The sequence below is a fragment of the Lithobates pipiens genome, unplaced genomic scaffold (assembly GCF_037356315.1).
Source record: "Lithobates pipiens isolate NorthernLeopardFrog02 unplaced genomic scaffold, aLitPip1_a1.2 Scaffold_16, whole genome shotgun sequence".
NCBI classification, from domain to species: domain Eukaryota; kingdom Metazoa; phylum Chordata; class Amphibia; order Anura; family Ranidae; genus Lithobates; species Lithobates pipiens.
This window is the reverse complement of record NW_027507748.1, coordinates 495378112-495402626: the sequence shown is the minus strand read 5'-3', so window position 1 is coordinate 495402626 and position 24515 is coordinate 495378112. Positions and strand designations below refer to the sequence as shown.

Below are 24515 nucleotides of genomic sequence, written 5' to 3'. Positions count from 1 at the left end.
GATTATTTTGCTCAGCCTTGGTTTAGTTGGAATACTTTAAACACTTACACTATTTCCATGCTTCTTTAGCAAAAGTTTATGGCACGCACAAAAAAAAAAAAAAAAAAAATCTTTTTGCTCCATCAATTTCATTATAGTTTGATTTCTGATTATCAAGTGATATTAAACCTTTAGTTTTGTAAGCACTTTCAGCAGTGGATTTAATCACTTAGCAACTTTTTTTTTATCTCTTCATCTTTGCTTATGTTCCAGTTTAGAGTTCCACCCTCCAAAAATGTTGTTTTTTTTTTTTTTTTTTAATCAGCAGCTACAAACACTGTAGCTGCTGACTTATAATAAGGACACTTACCTGTCCAGGGAGACTGCGATGTTCCCCACCCCCCCCCCCAGCCAATCCGTCGTTTGGCTGCAGGCACCGCCATTGTAGCAGCAGTGGAGCCTTAAGGGCATGTGGGAGTTGAGCGGCGCTTTCTGAATGGGGACACACAGGTCCCAGAAGGCAGCGGGGGGAGAAGGAGGAGGGCTCGCCGCAGGAGAGGAAATGACTCACTGCGCCATGACTGAGCTAGGACAGAAGTACACTATGTGCTTCAAAAAAAGGTAAGAAAGAAAAGAAAATCGTTATCCAAAAATGAGGGGTGGTCTTCCCTTTAAGATCAAGTTGTAAAATTGGGTGGAACTCCGCTTTACCCACTTCAGCCCTGGAAGGTTTTACCCCCTTCCAGGGCTGGACTGGGACAGAAATTTGGCCCTGGACTTCATCTAGACCGGCCCACTTACATTTTGAGTGTCCCATCAGCACTCCCTTACATCAGAGTGTCCCATCACCAGCCCCCTTACACCAGTGTCCCATCAGCACCCCTTACATCAGAGTGTCCCATCACCAGCCCCCTTACACCAGTGTCCCATCAGCACCCCTTACATCAGAGTGTCCCATCACCAGCCCCCTTACAACAGAATGTCCCATTAGCACCCCCTTATATCAGAGTGTCCCATCAGCACTCCCTTACATCAGAGTGTCCCATCACCAGCCCCCTTACAACAGAGTGTCCCATCAGCACCCCTTACATCAGAGTGTCCCATTACCAGCCCCCTTACATCAGAGTGTCCCATCAGCACCCACTTATATCAGAGTGTCCCATCAGCACTCCCTTACATCAGAGTGGCCCATCACCAGCCTCCTTACATCAGAGTGTCCCATCAGCACTCCCTTACATCAGAGTGGCCCATCACCAGCCCCCTTACATCAGAGTGGCCCACTGGGCCATTGGCCCACCGGGAAACTCCCAGTAGTCCCAATGGCCAGTACATGCCTGCCCCCTTCCTGACCAGAGCACTTTTTACAATTTGGCACTGAGTCGCTTTAACTGCTAATTGCGCGGTCATGCAATGCTGTACCCAGTGGCGGCTGGTGAAGTTTTAGGATGGGGGGGTGCCATGACCCCGCCCTTCCTTTTTGGCCCCTCCCACTTGGTGAAAATGGGCATGGTTTCAGCGAGATAGTGGGTGTGGCTCTAAGGTGGTGTGGTTAGCGTCTCAGAGGGAGGGACAGCAGGCCCAGATCCTACACAACAATAGAAATGTGTGTATTCCAGAAAGTTTAACAATCAGCAGATAAAGATACTCCAAACACCTGTTGTTAGCACTTCAGTCATCCCGGCACCATGGTTGTTGTGGTGTCAGGATGATTGAAGCGCATTATTTCTATTATTACATTGTCAATTACACCATCAATTTTACCAAGTGTTTATTAATTAAACCGGTCATTGTCACCAAAGGGCATCTGTAGTAATCCAAACCTCAATACCTAAATTGTTATAATAGTGCAGCTTTACCTTTGAGATATTAATGGACATTTCATTGCTTGAAATTTGCTACAAATATGTCTTCTATTACAGGCAAATGCTGCTGGACACAAGGCTGAATTATACACCAAAAAGCTGCATACTGCACTCAATAAAAGTGCTCTAGTGCAATAACTTCAAAATTCATATATAAATTATCAAATTATCAAAGTGCTACAGTGCAAATTGTTTCACATTATTATAACGCTATTAAACAAAAAAAAAAGTACTCTTGTGTATTCCAAATAAATATAAATATTCCAACTGGCTTCATAAAATATAAATTGAACTGATACTGTGAGAGATCCACACTAAAGTGTAATAAACAGATTCCAACAAAGTGCTCCTGTGCCATTAAATATAAATAAACCGAGTCCCAGAAAGTTAATAACTTATTAGGTGAACTAGTGCAATAAGAATCAACTCCAGCTTCACTGCTGTGCAGCCACCACTATGCATGCACAGTTCAGAATCACATTTTATTTTTTTCCCCCAAAGTGTTTTACTGACAACCATTTGTGAGTTGTGGTTGGCCAGGCTGCCAAGGGAGCCAGAAGGACTCGCTGCATGCTTCCCCACAGAAATTGCAGGTAGCAGAATTTGTGATGACAGGCCAGGCTACTGCTGAGCAAGACAGGTACTCTTAGTCTTGGTTCACATTGCAGCAATGCAGGAAGCCTGCAAATCCAGTATGGGTTCCTGCATCGCATACAACTTGCAGGCAGTTCACACTGCCCTTTGCAAACTGCTGGGGGTGTCAATACAACGTTAATGACACCTCCAGTAAAGCTTTCATATTGCAGTGTGAACTGTGAATTTGGACAGGAATCGGATCACATGGGTGTGAACACTCATGTGATCCGATTCTAGTGAGGACCAAAAAATGGGTCCTGTGTGAGTTTGGTCCGAATGCAATTTCAGCCATTTGCATCACACAGACATCACATGAGATTTGCACAGCAGTACGGTGCGAATCGCATGTGATGTCTGACATCGCAGCAGTGTGAACCCGGCCCTAAATGTGCCCCTCTTCTACTGTGGCGTTTGAGGGATCTCGGGAAGATTCACAGCAACCAGGCATGCAGAGAAAGCAGGGGAAGGGGAGAGCAGGGGGGAGGATCAGAGAGGCACCGTGCAGTGGTTGGAAGAACATCAGAGACAGTAGCTGGCTGGAGAGGACTTCACCTCCATTATCAAGCGCAGGGAGAGGAGAGGGGAGCGCATGGGAAGGATCAAAGGCTTCTGCTTTGCAGCTACAGGGCTGGAGCCATGTGATATCAAGTGTACTCCCTGGCAGGGCTCTTCTATTTTCTGTTATGTCCAAAGTTAGGCGGTAGGGAGAGCAAAGTTACAGCTGCCCAGGAAAGCTGCAGATCAGAAGAGCAGAGCTCTCTCTATGTGTTCTCTCCAGACAATCAGGGGCAGGCTCAGAGAGAAATAAAACCATAAAAAATCCAGCAGCTTTAAATTTTTTTTACAGATACCCCCCCCCCTCTCAATGGGAGCACAGCATTGGCATTTACCTTGATGACTGTGTTCTCCTCTCCTGCGGTGTGCTCCACTCCTCATACTTCCTGTTTTTCTCTCTTGGGTGCAATGGGAGAGAGAGGACAGAAGACAGGAAGTGACATCTGAGTCAGATGTCAATCAAACCGCCCGGTTAGTAATGCATACGGAAACTACTCAGCGCTTCAGAAAGCGCTCCCAAGGCGGGCTAAACTCCCGCAAATGAAGCGCCACATCTGCAATCTCATGATTGCATTGACGTGGCGATTCCCATAGTGCACTGTGTTCGGCGCTCGAACACAGTGCACTTCCTTAAAGAACTTTTTTTTTTTAAAGGAGCAGTTTTAAACTTTTTTTTTTTACTTTTTTTTTCTGACTACACAGAAGGGGGGGGGGGGGGCGGCGCCAGTGGCAGCCCCTATGGATGGGCCGCCACTGGCTGGCTTTTATTTCACTCCTCGCTACCTATCACAGTTTTGAAGGCCATAAAATACCCAGTTGGCACATCCCCCCCCCCCCACCCCCCCCAAATGACCTAATTTTGGAAAGTAGACACCCCAAGCTATTTTCCCAATGGCGCTGTTTACATCCGGCTCGTATCTTCTGGTTTCTTAGGCCATAGAGAAGATTGGAGCCATTCTGGTCTCTGATCAGCTCTATGGTCAGCTGGCCGAATCACCAGCTGCATTCTCAGGTTCCCTGTTGGGACAGGAGAGCCAGAGAAAAACATGGAAGATGGTGGAGGGGGGGGGGGGTATTCCCTCCCACTGCTTGCAAAAGTAGTCTAGAGGCTAATTGGCTGCTAGGATTGCTTTTATATAAAAGCCGACCGCTGGCTGAAATGAATGATGCCAAGATAATGCCTAAAACCTAAACCGGCAGGCATAATTCTGGTATAACCACTCAAAGTCCAGCAACATACCCGTACGTTACTGGTCCTTGTTGGGCATATATTGTAATCTTTTTTTTCATGCAGCTTGTTGGCTGAATGAAAAAAAGAGATTGATCGGTGTGTATGCCCACCATTAGAATACCTCCCTTCATCCACCCACTTATAATGATGGACATACATGCACCATTTATATATGCAAAGCATGGGGGCATCCGCTCCAAAAGGTAGGACCAAATCGCTCCTTCACCCCTGCTGCCCCCATGCATCGGCATATATGCTCTTTTTTTAACTGTGGTGGTGAAATCACCTCCTACAGCGCTGGAGTCACGGCTTTATGTATCGTGAGAGCAAACGCTGTTGCTGTCAAGATAAATAAATCCGTGCTGCAGCTGAATGGCGTACCCGAAAACAAAAAAAATGGTTAACAATAAAACGGAGTAAACAGTAAAGTATAAAAAAAATTGCATACCTGAAAAGAAAACGTGATAAAACATCATAACAATAAAACATTGCGGAATAGAATACAGTAAAAGAAGAGCAGAATAATAGAGAGAGAGAGACAACAATGAAACGACAACTATTTTTTATTTTTTATTTTTTTGTAACTGTAACCGGATCCAGGTTCGGGTCTCTCAAAATGCAATGGCATCTTGGGAGACCCTGTGAAGTATGCCTAGTCTGTGCAGTGCTGAACCCTACGCTAATACTCAACTAATCTATGGTCGCGTTCAAAACATTCACCAATGCAAAGACCAGAATTGTAAGGACAGGAGGGACAATAATAGCGGGTGTCACTCCTATATCCGCGCTTTCTGCAGACACAACATCTTCTTTGGGGGGTTTGTTGGGTAGGGGTACTCGGGAGGACATAAGGAAAATGCCTCTCGTGCAGCCGGCTTACTGCATTTGGTTGGGGAAGGTGAGGTGGAGCACCGTCTGGAAACAGAAGGGCTCTGATGATCTCTCGTGGCAAACCTGACCCATTCAAGCCCTTGATAACATGACATGTGCTTTAGCATGTTCAGAATTTCTAACAAGATTAAAAGGTTTCTTTTTGCATGTTTCAAGAAGCAATAACAAAACGTTTCAATGGTTGTTAAACAGACCAAAAGGCTGCACTCAAGAAATTTTTGGGGTTTACATCCACTTTAAATGTAAAGGATTAAAGCTGTAGTAAACTCTTGTGGGGGGGGGGGGGGGGGGGAGAAAAGTAATTTTTTCTGCAAGGCAATATCATAATGTGCTAGTGAGATGGAGCCCTCCTGCTGCAGGTGCTTCCATCTTCACCTGGTCTTCGGGGACTCGGCCTGCTATGATGGCACTCCTGCGCATGCACGTGGGAGAGTTGTCACGGCACACAGCTCTGAGGGAATGGCACGGATATGTTGTTCCTTCAGAGCACATGCGCTGGTGATGTCACCAGCTGCTGCTTGGCTGAATATCTCCTAAATGGTGGCGTTTAGGAGATAATCAATCATTTTTTCATTTTACGTTTTTTATTATAAGCTTACCTGTAGGTAAAAGTCACAAATGTGAGTTTACTACCACTTTAAAAGAGGCTGCCATTGTTGACCTTTCTTTATGAAAATGTAAGTTGCTTGGCTTTTGTGCCTGCCCTGTAAGTTTAGTACTTTGTACCGACCCTGTAAGTTCAGTACTTTGTACCGACCCTGTAAGTTCAGTACTTTGTACCGACCCTGTAAGTTCAGTACTTTGTACCGACCCTGTAAGTTCAGTACTTTGTACCGACCCTGTAAGTTCAGTACTTTGCACCGACCCTGTAAGTTCAGTACTTTGCACCGACCCCGTTAGTTCAGTACTTTGCACCGACCCCGTTAGTTCAGTACTTTGCACCGACCCCGTTAGTTCAGTACTTTGCACCGACCCCGTTAGTTCAGTACTTTGCACCGACCCCGTTAGTTCAGTACTTTGCACCGACCCCGTTAGTTCAGTACTTTGCACCGACCCCGTTAGTTCAGTACTTTGCACCGACCCCGTTAGTTCAGTACTTTGCACCGACCCCGTTAGTTCAGTACTTTGCACCGACCCCGTTAGTTCAGTACTTTGCACCGACCCCGTTAGTTCAGTACTTTGCACCGACCCCGTTAGTTCAGTACTTTGCACCGACCCCGTTAGTTCAGTACTTTGCACCGACCCCGTTAGTTCAGTACTTTGCACCGACCCCGTTAGTTCAGTACTTTGCACCGACCCCGTTAGTTCAGTACTTTGCACCGACCCCGTTAGTTCAGTACTTTGCACCGACCCCGTTAGTTCAGTACTTTGCACCGACCCCGTTAGTTCAGTACTTTGCACCGACCCCGTTAGTTCAGTACTTTGTCCTGGGCATGTTTTGGGATTTTTCTGATCCACACACATGTTCGGGGTCTGGGAGAATGCACACTAGCATTTTTAGAATGACGTAAGCAATGACAACCCCTAAATTTCTGTCATTACAGGTTTACTTTAAGTTTGCATATGAGGATCAGGTACTTTCTTTTTAGAATTTTTTTTATTTTTTTTTGGAACAGTCTAGGATGTCCCAGCCACTCACTGCTTATAGGTTTCATTGTTTGTGTTTTGCCTTTTTTACTGCGTTCACCTGCCCTTTAAGTTTTCAACTGATGGGTGATTTTTCATCTTGTATAACAATTGTTATTGTGTGTTTTGGAGAGCCTTTAGCTCTGGAACAATTACATTTTTCATGCAGGTATTTCAGTATTTTACCAGTCCATCCCAATCCGTTTTGTCAGTAAACTGGTAGTCATGGAATATGTCTTAAAATACTGGAAACTGCAGGTTTCTTCCAGTCTCTCATAAATATACACTAAAACCTTGGTCTGCGAGCAACTTGGTTTGAGAGCGTTTTGCAAGACTAGCAACATTTTTCAATAAATTTTGACTTGATATACAAGCAATGTCTTGATATACAAGTAGCGTCATGTCACAACTGAGTATAAAAGAGACGAGAGGTGCCTCTAAGTGTAACAATATGGTTAAGTTTAATGAAGGTATAAATAACATTTAGAAACTCACATGGTTGATGATTAAAACGGGCACATCTAGGTATGCAGGCATTCGGGGTAAAGCTGTCCGCATAGACCATCCTCTGCACCGCTACTGCCATCAACGTCATCCCCTCCACTCTGCTCTCCAGATCACTCTACTGCCGGGTAGACTCTAAATGTTGTACCTTCTTAAATGTAACCATATTGCTACACTTAGAGGCACCTCTCTTCTCTTTCTTTAATCGTACATCATGGGACACAGAGTCATAGTAGTTACTATGTGGGTTATAGTCCACTTTCAGGTGCTGGACACTGACACACCCTAAACAGGAAGTTGCCTCCCTTTATAACCTCTCCCACATCGTGAGTACCTCAGTTTTTTCACCAGTGTCTATATATATTATATTCTATTCCTTTATTTTCTAATCTTCTTCTTTTTTGTTCTATTCCTTTATTTTCTATTCTATTTTATTCTGCTTTACTCTATTCTTTTATTTTCTATTCTATTTGTTTATTTTTTATTCTATTTTTTTCATATTTCTTTTCTATTCTATTCTTTTCTGTTCTATTCCTTTTTTTTCTTTTCTATTCTATTTTATTCTCTTTTGAGCTCAGAGATCAAGCTGTGTGAAAGAAGCAGCAGGCTTTTTTCCTCTGGCTAGAAGGCAGACCTCCGGTGAGTTTGAGGGTTTTTGCTTCCACCAGACACGCCCCACCTGGGCTGAACGCTCACCCTCTTCACGAGCATTAAGGGAGAGCTAAAAAAAAACAATCGGCGATTATAGTTTTTTTTTTTCTCCACCCCTACACGGCAGCGGCTTCCAGGTCTCCTCCACTTCATCCCTCCCTCACACACAAGCCGATCCCAGCTCGTGCGGGAAAACTTTTTTTGAAAGAGAAGGGGGGGGGGGGGGGGAGTGCGATCGGAGGGGGCAGGCTTAGCGTAGTGTTGGTGTCCTCCAATGCCGGAGTGTGTTAAAAAAAAAACTCCATTTGTGCTGGCTGCAAAATTGTCGGAGGGACACAAGAGCAAAGTGGGCCATGAAAGAGGTTGGTGACGCAGGCATTTCCTATTTGACACATTTACTGTTTGCATCAGGCTGAGCATTAATAGCTGTGGCTGGACTATTGCTCAAGCAGTGGATGCAATTTCTTCTGATAGTTCCTCTGCTCTGCCATTGGGCTAAGGTCAGAAATACCCCCAAAAAATGGCTAAAAATGTCTCCCTCAATATCTGGAAAGCTTACTCATTTCTACAAATGGCATCCTGCCCTGAGAGGGGGTGGCTGGTCAGAGTGAGTATCGGGGCCGTGAAATGTTTGCAACTGTTTTCAACACTGCAGCCCATGTTACTAATAATCTTTTTTTTTTTTTTTTTTTTTTTGCTCAGCTTGATAGGCTTGAAAAAAAAAGGGTTAGTGGCTTTAATCGCACCCCAGTGTGGGACAAAATGCGACAGGTTCTCTTCCATTACCCAGGACCCTCAAATTAGGAATTAGGGGCAGGACTGTGGTGAGGCTGATGACTCCACTTCTGAGGTGTCAAATGTGGGAGAATGTAAGATTGATGGTGCAGTTTCTTGCTGAATGGTCCGCTCCACATTTATGTACCCTTAACTGAGCGTTTGGGTTCGCTAAAGCCTCCTCAAGCTGTGCATGCCTTTTCCTGTCCATTCATTACTGGAAAAGCTTTTTTGTATCTGAGTGGATCACCCAGATAAGCATTATTTTACCTCCTAAAAAGTTTTCACACTTTATTCTATGGTGGAGAAAATTCACCAAGTAAGGTATACCAGCAATTAACACTTCTATATCCTCTGTGAATAAAAGTCTGACTTGTCCGGCAGACAATGCTTAAATGCTTAGGGATCCAACGGATAAAAAGTTGGAATTCCTATTTAAAAAAAAAAAAAAAAACACGTTTTTCTCTGGCAGATGAGTGTCTCAGCCTGGCTGACAGTAATTTGTTAATCATTGAGAGACCAGTTTAAACAGGTGTTCAAGGTTATCCTGCTCAGGCCCAGGATCTGGCAGCTTTATAGTTGCTATGAGAGATTCTATCCTTCAGGCCTTGCGCCTTTCGCTAAGCGCCGTGCAAGAAGCTCCTGGCTAGTTTTCCTTTTTGCTGTGAAACAGCTATTTGGGGACGTTTTGGATAATACATCTAAAGAAATTCTAGTGGAAAAAGTACCCCTTTTGCCATTTAAGAAAAGGAGTAAATGTATTTTAGTTTTTTAACAAGCTCCTCCTCCTGTGCCAGGGTCAGGTTCAAAAAGTAATCCTCAGGTGTTAACCCCAGGGACAAAAGAGGTCTTGGGGGGACGTAACCTACAAGATACTGATGCCTCCTTATGAGGAGGTGCCCCCGCTCACTCGAATAGGGGGAATTCTTCTGCAGTTCTCAAGGATCTGGCAGGAAGAGTGTGAAGACAAATGGAGGACTTCCTCAATAGTTCCAAGGTACAAATTGGAGTCCCAAGAGTTTCCGTCTCCTCGTTTTCTCAAATCAAACATTCCTAAGGATCCAGAGAAAAAAGTCTCTCTCAAGCATTGGACCATCTTTTGGAAAAAGTGATCATGGTGGCCCCCATGTAAGAGCAGAGGTTGGGATTTGGTTCAAACCTCTTTTTCACTGTGCCAAATCAGAATGGTCATTCTGGATCTCAAAAATCGAAATTCAATTCCTGAATATAACCACTTTTTTTTTTTTTTTCGCATGGAGTCAATCCAATCAGTTATCTCCATCCTACAAGGAGGAGAATTTCTGCCGTCAATTGATTTCAAAGATGCATACCTCCATATGCCTATTTCTACTTTTCAAGGTGGAAAATCTTAATTTTCAGTGTGTATCTCTGCTTTCCGGTCTAGCTACTGCCCCTCTTCTAACCAGATTAAGGGCCCAAGGTTTAACGATTATGGTTTACCTGGACAATCTGTTCTTGATAGACCAGTCGGTAGTCCACTTAGACCAAAGTATGGTCACCACATTCAACTACCTGGAATATTTAGGTTGGATTCTCAACCTAGGAGAAGTCTTCTTTAAAACCATGAAGAATGCTAAAATGGGTACACCCAGAAAAGGGTATTCTTGCCCCAGGCAAAGATTAGCGCCATAAAGGAACTGGTTTAGGTGGTCGAAGCAAGATGAATTCTTCTATTCAACTTTGCATGAGGTTGTTGGGAAAGATTGTGGCTTCATTTTGAGGCTGCTGCAAAACAGTATCCTATCAGCTTGGAACAAAGGGTTCAAGCTCTAGATTCCCAATGTGTCGGACTCCAAAGCCTACGGCCACATCACCCAAAAAGAACCCGATGTCGTCTGATCTTGGAGGCTAAGCAGGGCCAGGCCTGGTTAGTACCCAGATGGGAGACCACCTGGAAATACCAGGTGCTGTAGGCTGGGTGCGTCGGAGCCTCAGTTTATGGTTAATATCCAATAATCTGCAAAGGGGAAAATCCTTCCTTCAGTTACCTGGAAAGTGGTAACAACATATGCCAACCTTTTTTTTTGGGTTGGGGAACAGTTCTGGAAGAGGCAACTGTCCAAAAAAAGTGGCCCAGATCAGAAATGGCCTTGCCCATTAACATTCTAGAGATTCAGGCAGAGCACTTGGTCCTGAGGGCCTGAATGTTCAGTTTACGGTATTGTCCTGCCAGGATTCAATCCGACAATGCCACAGCAATGGCCTATATTAATTACCAAGGGGGCACAAGAAGTTGTGCGGCCCAGAAGAAAGGTGATCATATCCTATCTTGGGCAGAAAACAATGTACTTTGCCTATTGGCAGTCTTCATTCTAGGAATAGAAAATTGGCAGGCGGACTACTTAATTCGCCAGCAGTTGTTTCCGGGATGTCAAAGATGAGGGATCCCATACATAGATCTGTTTGTGTCCAGGTTCAACAAAGAAATCGAAAACTTTGTGTCCAGAACAAAGGATCCACTAGCATGCGGAACAGATGCCTTTCTATTCCCGTGGTATCGGTTCTCACTGATTTACGCATTCCCTCCTTTTCTGCCTGCGTCCACGACTTCTTCGCAGTATCAAGCAGGAAGGGAAGTCGTGATTCTTGTGGCCCCCAGCAGGGCCCAAAAATTCTTGGTATGCAGAGATGCTAAAGATGGCAGTAGGGGACCCATGGACAGACCTTCTCTCGCAAGGCCCAGTATTCCATTATACTTTACAAACGCTAAATTTAACAGTTTGGCTATTGTAACCACACTCGGAAGAAGTGTGGGCTGTCAGGTTCAGTGGTTTCTACCTTGGCTAATGCAAGGGAGCTGGCCTCAATAATTATATATTACGGAGCCTGAGAAACATGTCTCCTGGTGTGCAACGAGGGGTTGCACCCCAGGAAATAGGTCAAAGTTAAAATCCTTGACTTTCTGCAGATAGAGTGCGATATAATTATTCCCAAAAAAGCTGCGCTATACTGATCCGATAAATGCTATGTGAAGCAAATAAGTGAATAAATAAAGCATGAAATCAAAAATATTAACAAAGTGCAGACAGGGAAATGCATATACTAATGTTCAAATATTAGTCCATCATCCCATCAACAAAAAATGTTTTGCTTGTAATCTCCAACGTGTTTTAAACACACCACACCGATATAGGAAAAGTGTCATCAGAGTTTGCAGGAAAAAAGAGGACTTCCACCACCAACACTACTGCCGCTTACCAGCTACACTGATCCCATCTCAGAGACCAGATATCGCCAAATCAAAAACGCTTCCTCTGAGTCAGAACTGCATGGAGGGTGTATCCTCTTTAAGCGCTTGGTTCCAGTGGTTAGAAGAATCCTATGGCCACACCGCTTATTCCAATGGTTAGAAAAATCCTACGGCCACACCGCTCATTGCCCAGCACATATAATAACGAAAGGAATCGCCATAGTGTGATCTAGTCACGAAATTTAATATAATAAAAAAGATTGCACTTACATCAAGTAGAAAAAACTTTGCTTTGTAAAACAAACAGATTCGCCGGCCGGCTTAGTAACGCTGCCCGTCGCTTCCGGGTCCAGCGTAGATCGCGGTGACGTCAGTTCGTCGCTCCTCCCTACGCCGTTTCGTTATAGGTAACGTCTTCCAGAGTGCGATATAAAGCTGGCTTTGACTTCTTTCTTAGGACAGGTCTCGGCCTTATCGGTATTATTTCAATGACCACTTGCTTTGCATTCTTTGCTTCCTAACTTTATTCAGGGGTAACCTGGCTTAATCTCTGGTTAGGTCAGCCCTGAACCCTTGGGACTTGAATTTAGTTTTGTCGGCATTATTCCCTTGGTCCTTTTTGACAAGGAAACTATTTTTTCTGGTAACCATATCCGCTGCAAGAAGGGTAGCAGAGTTGGCTGCTCTTTCTTGTAAAAAGCCATATTATTATTGTTCACAAGGATAAGATACTATTGCGTCCGCATCCTAACTTTTTACCGAAGGTAGTATCAGGTTTTTACCTAAACCAGGATATTGTTCTACCTTAATTTTTTCCAGAAGCCTTTTCTATGGAAGAAAAATCACTAAATTCTCTTGATGTGGTGAGAGCAGTCAAAGTCTACTTAAAGGCGACTGCTCAGCTTTGGAAAACGGATGTTTTGTTTGTATTGCCTGAAGGTCCTAAAAGAGGACAGGCAGTATCGAAATCTACCATTTCTAAATGGATTCGACAAGTAATCATTCAAGCTTATGGTTTAAAGCAGTAGATTCCACCCTCTCAAATCAAAACGCACTCCTCTAGGGCTGTTAGTTCTCCATGGGCAGTGCATCACTAAGCCCCCATGGCTCAAATCTGCAAGGCCGCAGCTTGGTCTTCAATCCATACATTCACCAGATTCTATAAAGTGGATGTAAAAAGGCATGAGGATATCGGCTTTGGGCGTAGTGTGCTGCAGGCAGCAGTATAACTAGTTGCCACCTCATCCCTTTAAACCCGAACACATATAAATTACACAGGTTCTGAGGCTAATTATATGCAGGTAAGACACTAAGTGAGTTTAATTACCACCTTAATCAGCCACAGAACCTGTGTAATTAATATGTGTTCGGGTTTAAAGGGATGAGGTGGCAACTCCAAGTATAACTCTAGTCTCATGTTGCCCTATTTCTGTTGTGTCGCCCTCCCCTCAGTTGGCATTGCTATGGGACATCCCACATAATAACTACTATGGCTCTGTGTCCTGTGATGTATGATTAAAGAAAATAATATTTTTTTTTTTACCGCTTACCTGTTAAATCCTTTTCTTTTGAAGTACATCACGGGAAACGGAGGTCCCGCCCCTCCTTCTAGTATACATGTGTATTGCTTTGCTACAAAACTGAGGTACTCCCGTTGTGGGAGGTGTTATATAGGGAGGCAACTTACTGTTTAGGGTGTGCCAGTGTCCAGCACCTGATGGTGGACTATAACCCACATAGTAATTACTATGGCACTGTGTCCCGTGATGTACTTCAAATGAAAAGGATTTTACAGGTAAACTGTTATAAAAAGCCTAATTTTATACACTGTAGCTCCTGATGGATTTTGCTTCTAATGTCCTTGTGGAGGCTGCCATTTGTGGAAGAACATTTTATGGTTACACAACCTATCACATTGCTATATATAATCTTTTTATATGGACTATAAACTGAAGGACTTGTGATTAAATGGTTGTGGAACGAATCATCTGAGTTTCCATTATTTCTAATGAGGAAATTTGCTTTCATATATGAGTGGTTTGGATTACAAGCATATTTCCGGAATGAATTATGCTCGCAATCCAAGGTTTTACTGTATATTTAAAACAAATTTTAAAAAAAGTTTAAAAAGATTCAAAACTACTGTTTTGGTCACCCTGCTGAGGTGGTTTGTGAAAAACTGGTTGCAGTTAAAGTAAACTTGAGCCTTCTAATCTTGGGCCAGTTGCAATGTTTCTTGGAAAGCATGGGTAGTTCACAGATTTTTTTTTTTTTACCAGGAATTGTTGCCAGGAATTGATTTAATAGGTTTAGTGGCAAGAAGAAGATCTGAATGAGATTAAGATGATATCATTTAGTCAAGGTTTTTCATTCTGCATGATGGCTCATGGACCCCATACTTTATCCTACACCCCAAATAGATTTATTTCCTTAGTTGTCCAATATAGAATACATGATTCGGAATTTTCTTTGCATCCCTTTTTCTTTTCACAGAGCAATATGAAAGTGTATGCTGTGTTTGTTTTTTTTGATTTTTTAATCTTGCTGATTTGTCCTAGGTGTCATATCGCTTTGTGTGAACATTTTCTAACATTTCAGTGATTGTCGGCTGAGAAACTGTGAAACTATTTACTTCTAGGTCAAAGCCTTACTTGTGTGCTTCAGTTCTTTGTCTTGTGTCTTTGTTTTCCATGCTAAGCACGGTCCAGTTAGAGAGTCTAGAAGTCTGTTTGATGAAATATTCCTCAGTCCTTCAGAGGTATGGAACCATTTTAGTCTTTGATATCAATTGTTTCATGCTGAGATTTGAACTTTTTTCATTTCCCCATCTGTTATTGTTATTAAAATGTTGGATGAAAAATTGTGCTCAATACAATGCTGCATGGTAATGCTGTCCTTTTATACCATATCGTATTTTACTATTTTACCTTGACGCTAATGGGTTTTCTTAAATATAAATTCAGTTCCCATACCACACATTTCAAAATTATGTTCTACGCAATTCTCTTCTGTGACATCTAACCATAAGCCAGGAACAGATTTGTGTGTGTGTGTGTGTGTGTGTGTGTGTGTATATGTATGTATATATGTATATGTATATATATATATATATAATAATATTACACACACTCGTAAGTTTACATACCCTGGCAGAATGTATGATTTCTTGGCCATTTTTCATAGAATAAGAATAACACAAAAACATTTCTTTCACTCACGGTTAGTGTTTGGCTGAAGCCATTTATTATCAATCAACTGTGTTTACTCTTTTTAAATCCTAATGACAACAGAAACTACCTAAATGACCCTGATGAACTGTTTACATACCCCAGGTCTTAATACCCTGTATTGCTCCCTTTAACATCAATGACAGCTTGAAGTCTTTTGTGGTATTTGTGGATGAGGCTCTTTATCTTCTCAGATGGTAAAGCTGCCCATTCCTCTTGGCAAAAAGCCTCCAGTTTCTGTAAATTCTTGGGCTGTGTTGCATGAACTTTTGATGTTTTGAGGCCTCCCCAGAGTGGCTCAGTGATATTGGGGTCAGGAGACTGAGATGGCCACTCCAGGACCTTCACTTTATTCTGTGGTAGCCAATGACAGATTGACTTGGCCTTGTGTCATGTTGGAATGTCCACGTACATCCCATGCGCAGCTTCCTGGCTGATGAATGCAAAGGTTCCTTCATTATTTTTTTGATAACATACTGCATTCATCTTGCCATCAATTTTGACTAAATTTCCTGTGCCTTTTGTAGCTCACACATCCCCAAAACATCAGCGATCCACCTGTGTGTTTCACAGTAGGAATGGTGTACCTTTCATCATAGGCCTTGTTGACTCTTCTACAAATATAGCTTTTATGGTTGTGGCCAAAAAGCTAAATTTTGGTCTCACCATTTCAAATTACTTTGTGCCAGAAGGTTTGAGGCTTGTCTCTGTGCTGTTTGGCGTATTGTAAGCGGGATACTTTGTAGCATTTCCGTAGTAATGGCGACTCGACCATGCAGCCCATCTTTCTTCAAGTGCCTCCTTATTGTGCACCTTGAAACAACCACACCACATGTTTTTAGAGAGTCCTGTATTTCATCTGAAGTTATTTGTGGGATTTTCTTTGCATCCCAAACAATTTTCCTGGCAGTTGTGGCTGAAATTTTAGTTGGTCTATCTGACCATGGTTTGGTTTTAACAGAACTCCTCATTTTCCACTTCTTGATTAGAGTTTGAACACTGCTGATTGGCATTCTCAATTCCTTGGATATCTTTTTATATCCCTTTCCTGTTTTATACAGTTCAGCTACCCTGTTCCTGCAGATCATTTGACAATTGTTTTGCTTTCCCCATGATTCAGAATCCAGAAACATCAGTGCAGCACTGGATGAAAGGTGCAAGGGTCTGTCAGGAGTCCAGATACTCATTGACCTTTTTTTATACACACACACCAATTACAAACAGATCACAGGTGAGGATGGTTACCTTTTTAATAGCCATTCAAACCCCTTTGTGTCAACGTTTGTGAATGTTATCAGGTGAAAATCACCAGGGTATGTAAACTTTTGATCAGGGTCATTTGGGTAGTTTCTGCTATCATTATGATTTTAAAAAGAACAAACACAGTTGATTTGATAATAAATGGCTTCAGCCAAACACTAACCATGAGTGAAAGAAATGTTTGTGTTTTATCATTCATATTCTCAGAAAAATGGCCAAGAAATCATAAATTCTTCCAGGGTACCAGGGTATATGCGGTACTGCAATTATCGTCTTTAGAGCAGTTTCCGGTATTTAAAGCAGAACTAAACCCCTCAATTTAACAGTTTCCCAAAACTGTTTTATTCGAAGCATGCTGTCTATGAATGATAACGGTCAGAGTTGCTTGTGCTCTCAGCCAAACAGTCAAGTCAAAAGGTGTCTGGCATCCTAACTGATCACATGTGCAGTACCATTGTAACTGCTGGTGAAACAGATGCTAAGACGCGGCTTCCTTGGATGTAAAGAATTCTTATTTGTTGCATTACTTGCAACCCATAATTACCTTCGCTTCGTGGCTTCATGTGAAGCTGGTGGGGCCAATATTAAAGGAGTTGTAAAGTCAGAAGGTTTTTTATCTTAATGCATTCAATGCATTAAGATAAAAAGCCTTCTGTGTGAAGCAGCCCCCCTAATACTTGAGCCTAATACCTGAGCTCCATCTCTGTCCAGTGATGTCTACGAGTGGCTCGGCCGTCTGAGAGACTCCCTCCTAATTGGCTGAGACACGGCAGCAGCGCCATTGGCTCCCACCGCTGTCAATCAAAGTCAGTCATCCAATCAGCACAGAGAGTAGGTGGGACCAGGCCATTGCTCCATGTCTGAATGGTCATAGGGAGCTGTGATTCGGCTAGGGTGCCCCCATAGCAAGCGTCTTGCTGTAGGGGCACTGAACAGGGAGGAGGATCTGAGCTTCTCTGTGCAAATCCACTGCACAAGGCAGGTAAGTGTAACATGTACGTTATATATATATATATATATATATATATATATATATATATATATATATATATATATATATATATATATATATATATATATATATATATATATATATATATATATATATATATATATATATATATATATATATATAATAAGCATGTTGGCCATTTCTTTACATCCTCTCCCAATTTAGAAAAATATTACTTATATTTTCAACAATTATGCAATCCTAAGCTCCATTGTTGTGCTACATAGAAATGAATAGGCATTTTTTCCTTCTTTGTGTGAGGACTAGAGCTTACAATTTAATATAAAACAATGTTTTTTAAGATCAAACCCCTGCGGAAAAATATGAATTATTATTGTTCTGATTGATTAGCGCTTAGCTGCTGACATATACAGTAGCATTGGCATAGATCTTGAGGATTCCTAAGGCAAGCTGTAAAATGCTATACCGTATACCAATGGGATAGCATTTGACAGCTTGATTTAGGAATCCTCCCTTTCTGGATTATCATGGCTAGTTGGACTACACCTAACTTGCCCAATCAATGACCTCTGTATTGGGCAAAATGGACTTCCACTGGGGATTTATAGTACAGATAACACACAAAGTGGTTCTAAAGTCCCAGGCTCCATGCACACTAGCATTTTCCATAAGTTCAAAAAAAAAAAGCTAGAAAAAATGCGGGATTAAAAAAGCTGGTAATAGCATTCTTGTGCCAGCTTCTAATAGCTGTTAGGAGCATTTTAGTAGCATTTAAAAGCAGTTGGGAGCATTCAGCTTTTTTTTTTCTGCTGGAAAAATGCTCCAAAACCCTTTTCTGCTCCTAGACGCTAAAGCTCAAAAAATGCTAATAGGCTAAAGTAGTGTGTATGGACACATAGGATACACTAGCTTCTAGGAGCAGAACAAAAATGCTAATAATTGCTTCTAGGAGCTTAAAAAACGCAAGTATGCATGGAGCTTTTTTTTTTTTTTTTTTTTTACCCTAATGCATTCTCTGCATTAAGGTAAAACACTCTTCTTTCCTGTCCTACCTACCCCCATCCCTAAACACTTATTGGGCTCCTGTCATTGCTCCAGTGCTGTCCTGGCTGCAGCACCGCTCCCTTCACTTCCTGCTTTCACATTAGAAACAGAGTGTAATGGACCATAGGCTACTGCTACTATCAGTCAAACGCCTGTGAAGAGGGAGCTGGGGTGTGACTTAAAAGCTCAGCAACGAGCATGCATGGGTGCCTGACTACCACCCGGCTTGTTAAGGGGAAACTTGGAGTAGGGAGAAGCTGACAGAACCAGCAGGGAACTCCCAGAAGATGAGGCAAGGGGACATCTCTGTACAATATCATTGCACAAAGTCAAGTAAGTATGACCTCCCTTTTTCTTTTTTTTTTTTTTCTTAAACCAAAAAAAAAGATCCTTGTAATAACAATACAAACAGTAGTTATTTTTGACAATTATTTTTTACCCACGATGATAGGGTCTTGCATTGATTTATGTGTGTGTGTAGCCTAAGGCCCCTTTCACACTAGGGCGGTGCAGGCACCGGCGGTAAAAGGGCGCTATTTTACCCCCCTGCTAGCGGCCGAGAAAGGGTTAAAACCACCGCGAAGCGCTGGTGCAGCGGCGCTTTGCCGGTGGTATAGCCACACTGCCCCATTCATTTCAATGGGCAGGAGCGGTATACACACCGCTCCTTCACCGCTCCAAAGATGGTGCTAGCAGGACTTTTTTTACCGTCCTGCCAACGCACCGCTCTTTCACACTGGAGTGTGAGGAGCGGCGCTTTCAGGGTGCTTTGCAGGCACTATTTTTAACACTGTAGCGCCTGCAAAGTGTCCCGTCGTGAAAGGGGTCCAAGTCTACGGCACTCTTTACAGAAGCTAATCACAGCAAAGATTGTATCATTACAGTAGCTTGAGTGCTTTAAAAATCTTTTGCTCATTCTTTGGGGAAAAAAACATTTGCCAGAGGCCCCGTGGACTAAGATTTCAACGTTTCACCAATTTTATTTTGTCATTCCACAGCAACATAGTCCCATAATTTTCTTTGCTGTGTCATTAAAGGGCATATGTACTGTATGTGTTTTTCTACAAATTTTTTATTATGCCTGCTAACAAAAATGTAATCTAAGAAAAGTTTTTTTTTTTTTTTTTTAAACATGTTTTGTGTCTGTTTTCAGGCCAGTCTGTGGAATTTAGTAATTTTTCATATCTTATGCATAGATTTTTGCATAGATTTTTGATGTTTTTTAACAGAGCTCTAAAACTCCATCTAAAATTTACAGAGGCTGTAGTGCTCTTGGAATCCTTCTTCTTCCTTTTTTCTTTTTTTTTTTCTTTTTGGAAATCTTTATTGAAGAAAAAAAACAAATAAACAAAAAAGTTAAAATATAATTGTCCTAAAGTTTTTCCTTTTAAAGAAGTCCTTAAATTGTGTCCGTTTCATTTTGCGGGAAAGGTCTGTGTAAAATATATACTTATTCTTAGGACCTCCGTGTGGAAATCTAGCACTGCAGTTTTCCCCTTAGCCCTTGTACACATGGTCGGAGATTCTGACGGAATGTGTCCTATCGGACCGTTTTGTCGGATATTCCGACTGTGACTGTGTGTGGTCTGCATCTGACTGTTTCCGACGGACCAAGTTTTCCAACTTGCCGGTAAATTTTTCAGACAAAATGCTCCTATCGGACATATTCCGATCATGTGTAGCCTACTCCGACGGACAAAGTGCCACGCATGCTCAGATCAAATTCCTAGACCAAAGCTATTGGCTACTAGCCTGAACGTAGTCCAATCTAACGAAATAACGTCATCACGTTATGTACAATCGGATTTTCCGACAACTTAGTCCGACCCGTGTATGCAACATCACTTCCGGACCTTTTCCGGAATTAATCCGTTGGAATTACTCCGACGGATTTGGTAGTCGGAATTTCCGACCGTGTGTACAAGGGCTTAGTCTTCTCCCATTGCTGTACATAGTTTCTTCTGCCAGCAGCTGCTGGAGTATTACTTTTCAAGCAAGTTGTCACCATATCCTTCAACAATAAAAGGGGCCACATCTGGAATTTTAACATATTGAGTTGGACAGTAATCAGCCAGCGTTGGGTTTCCCTTTAGCAAAATCAGAATGTTCTACAAAATCAATGTCATGGGTGCACCCTGTATTAAATGTTTATTTGTAAAATAAAGGCAGATTTTTTTTTTCTTCTTTTTTTTTTTTTACAAAAAAATAAATAAAATGTGTGTGTGTGTGTGTGTGTGTGTGTGTGTGTGTGTATATATAAATAAAAATAATAAAAAAAATATATATATATAATAATAATAATATTATTTAACACATCAGTTTATATATTTGTACTTGCACACTGTGAAGTCACAGTGCCTAAATACTAGAATCCCCTTTATTATGTGAAACTATGTTGCACAGTGTCTTTGTTTTATAGATATTATGCAGCACAATACCTAATTTCAGTGTTGCCACTGTGCGGTCATGTGATGTCTTAACGCACTCCCTCCCCCGATCTTAGGTCTACTACAGTGGGAGGGGTTGAAATTCCCCTCTGGCAGCCAGGAGGAGAGTGCAGGACAGTCATGTGACCGCACAGCGGCAATCTGAAATAAGGTATTGAGCTGCATGATTTTTATATAAACAAGGACACTGTGCAACATAGCTTCATATAACAGAGGGGATTCTAGTTATTAGGCACAGTTGCTTTACACAGAACAGCGGGTGGGGAGAGGTATGGGGGGGGGGGGGGGGGTTGGGAAGGGCAAATGGCACCGCACAAGCACTATGTTTTTAACCACTTCAATACAGGGCACTTTCGCCCCCTTCCTTCCCAGCCCAATTTTCAGCTTTCAGCGCTCTAGCGCTTTCAGTGACAATTGCGCGGTCATGCTACACTGTACCCAAATGAAATTTTTATCATTTTGTTCGCACAAATAGAGCTTTATTTTGGTGGTATTTATTCACGACTCCGTTTTTTATTTTTTGCGATATAAGCGCAAAAAAGCGGAAATTTTGAAAAAAAAAACTATTTTCTTTTTTCTACTTCAATAAAAATCCAATAAAATCAAATTTTGTCATAAATTTAAGCCAAAATGTATTCTGCTACATGTTTTTGGTAAAAAAAAATCCGTTAAGTGTATAATAATTGGTTTGTGTGATCACGGACATATGTACGCAAATGATCATGTACATATGTGTGCAGATAATCATTGGGACATGTGATTTTAGTGGGACATATGTGGGGGACATGTTTTTATTATTAGGGACATGTGTTTTTATTATTTGGGGACATGTATGTTTTGGGGACATGTGTGGGAACATTGTGTTTATACTGTGTGATGTGTTTACTGTGTGGTGTGTTTACTGTGTACACTAGACTGGTGATCAGTGAGTAAAAAGCTGTAAAAAGCAGCTCATACTCACTGATCAGCAGCCGGCTGCAGCCATCTGCTCTCCTCTCCACAGCGATGACTTCTGTGTGAGGAGAGGAGGAGCCGATTGCCTAGCAACCGGCTGTTTGTTTACATCACATGACGGCCGTGATTGGACACGGCCGTCATGTGATCAGGAGGGCCAATCACAGAGCCAATCACAGAGCCCTCCTGCCGATCTGAGATGCGCCGTGTCCGGGTGACACGGGCACATCGGGATCGCGCCGCTGCGCGGGCGCGATCCCGCTACTCCTGAATGACGTTCCTGAACGTCATATCAGGAGTAGGCGGCTCCCACCCGGCCGTATATGTGCATTGGCCGGGTGGGAAGTGGTTAACGGAACAGGATCTTCTCTTTTTTTTTTTCTTCTTCTTTTTTTTTGGGGGGGGGGGGGGGTTACAACTGCTTTAGGCCGGGTTCACACTGCTGCGCGGGGAGATCCAGATGTGATTCGCACCGCACTGCAGTGCAAATCACATCCGATCTCCGTAGCGATACGAGTTCAGCCATACAGATAGTATGGCTGAATTTGCATCGCTCCCGCAGCAAACTCGCACGGGACCCTTTTTTTGGTCCGCAACAGAATCGGATCGCATGGGTGTTCACACCATGCGATCCGATTCCTGTGCGAGTCGGCAGATCGCACTGCGATATGCGGACGGATCTGGGGGTGTCATTAACATATCATTGACACTCCCAGCCGTTCGCATAAGGCAGTGTGAACTGCCGGCGGGAGTAATTCGCGGCGTTCCCGCATCGCTGTGGTGTGAACCCAGCCTTAAGGCCGGGTTCACACTGCTGCGATGCGGGAACGCCGCGAATCCGCGGCGTTTTCCTGCATCGCATGACTCCCGCCGGCAGTTCACACTGCCCTATGCGAACGGCTGGGAGTGTCAATGAAATGTTAAAGTGGGGTACCCCCTAAAAAAAAAAAATTAAAAGTCAGCAGCTACAAATACTGCAGCTGCTGGCTTTTAATAATCGGACACTTACCTGTCCCGGGTTCCAGCGATGCGGGGGAACGAAGCCCCCCCCTCGCTCCCCGCTCCGCTCGCGGCGCCGTCATGCATACTGTGGGCACCCGGCTGTGGCTTCACAGCCGGGCACCCACTGCGCATGCGCGAGCGGCGCAGGGCGCCGTGATACGCCGTACAGTCACCTGGGACACGTGACAGGTCCCAGGTGAATGTGCGGCGCGAGGGGAAGTGATGTCACCAGCCCGGGCAATGAAGAAGGCAGACTACGAGGGACCCCCTAGCAACCGGTATTTAGAGGTGAGTAAAAAATTTTTTTTTTTGCCAATTATTTTTTTTTGATTTTTTTTTTAAGAATTTTAAGTAGTTTTATTTTTTGGGGGGCAACTCCACTTTAATGACACCCCCAGATCCGTCCGCATATCGCAGTGCGATCTGCAGACTCGCACAGGAATCGGATCGCATGGTGTGAACACCCATGCGATCCGTTTCTGCTGCGGACCAAAAAAAGGGTCCCGTGCGAGTTTGCTGCGGGAGCGATGCGAATTCAGCCATACTATCTGTATGGCTGAACTCGCATCGCTACGGAGATCGGATGTGATTTGCACTGCAGTGCGGTGCGAATCACATCCGGATCTCCCCCCACAGCAGTGTGAACCCAGCCTAAATGACCAAGTCACTATAGTTTACTTTTTATAGTAAATGATTTAGTAAGTACTATAAATATTACATGTGTGCCCCCATCTCCATGTATGCATCATAAAATTAATGTCCTGCTTGCATGAGTGTATACTTTTATGATACTAGAAATAATATATATTTAGAATTGTTGTTATGATGGAAAGTTTCTTTATAAGAAAAGCGCATGGTTATGACCTTTTACAACTTGCAAATAATTAAATCACTTTTTTTGGGCAATTTTGTGTTCGCAATTAAATTTCCTGACAGTTAAATAGCAGCTTTAAAGAAAAAAAAAACCCTTCACTTGTAACTTTGTTGAAATTTGTCTGGATTCAGTACTCCTTGGGATGCTAGGAGACGTTTCTTCTATCTGACTGTGCCAGTCAGATGATTTATCATCGAGGGAAACGTACATGTGGCTTTCTTGATGGACAGACTCTGCTGCGACCTTAGCATCTCTGCAGAGACTGACATTTGGAGAATGGAAGCAGTCCTTAGGAAAAGTGCATGTTTGTTACCTCTAACGCTGAACAGTGAGAGGCAGAACGTCATCTAAATGACAAATCTTTGCAGTATGTCACGTAGTTGATTTCACATCTAAGTCTCCTGCTCGCAAGTGGCTGTCATAATAAAAATATAGAACAACTGTGCAGAACTTTATTCAATTAAAATATTTATTGTTGGCATCCTTGATAAAAAGCCTTGTAAATGTGAATGTCATCCATCTGTTTTTTGCAGATATTACATTTCAGCTTATTTGTAAAAGCTCTAGTGTTGCCCTGTAGCTATACCCCAGGCAGATCTAATTCTCATGAATTAATGCAGTTATGGATTGAATAAAAAAAAAAAAAAAAAAAAAAAAATCTACTTTTAAATGCAGCTGGTATAAACCTGACTTCAACTTATCTCTTGTAACCTTCTGTACACGCTCTGATAAAGGGCCCCTTCACACCACAATTTCTGCTTTCACGTTTTTGATGCATTCCTGTCTATTTTTTTATTTCTTTTTTACTTAATTT

At 42.7% G+C, this 24515-nt stretch overlaps 1 protein-coding gene and 1 pseudogene across 2 annotated transcripts in view; both read left to right on the top strand.

The window, feature by feature from the left end:
- The window catches only part of NDFIP2 (Nedd4 family interacting protein 2), a 181301-nt gene that overhangs the window by 60096 nt on the left and 96690 nt on the right, over positions 1-24515 (top strand). The window contains exon 4 of one of the 2 annotated variants that reach the window (XM_077483057.1): positions 14619-14678. The exons of the other annotated variant lie outside the window; for it this stretch is intronic. Within the exon in view, the coding sequence (XP_077339183.1) occupies positions 14619-14678 (60 nt within the window). The remainder of the gene's footprint in view (positions 1-14618; positions 14679-24515) is intronic. 2 annotated transcript variants of the gene reach the window in all.
- On the top strand, positions 10528-10646 carry LOC143985083 (5S ribosomal RNA; annotated as a pseudogene).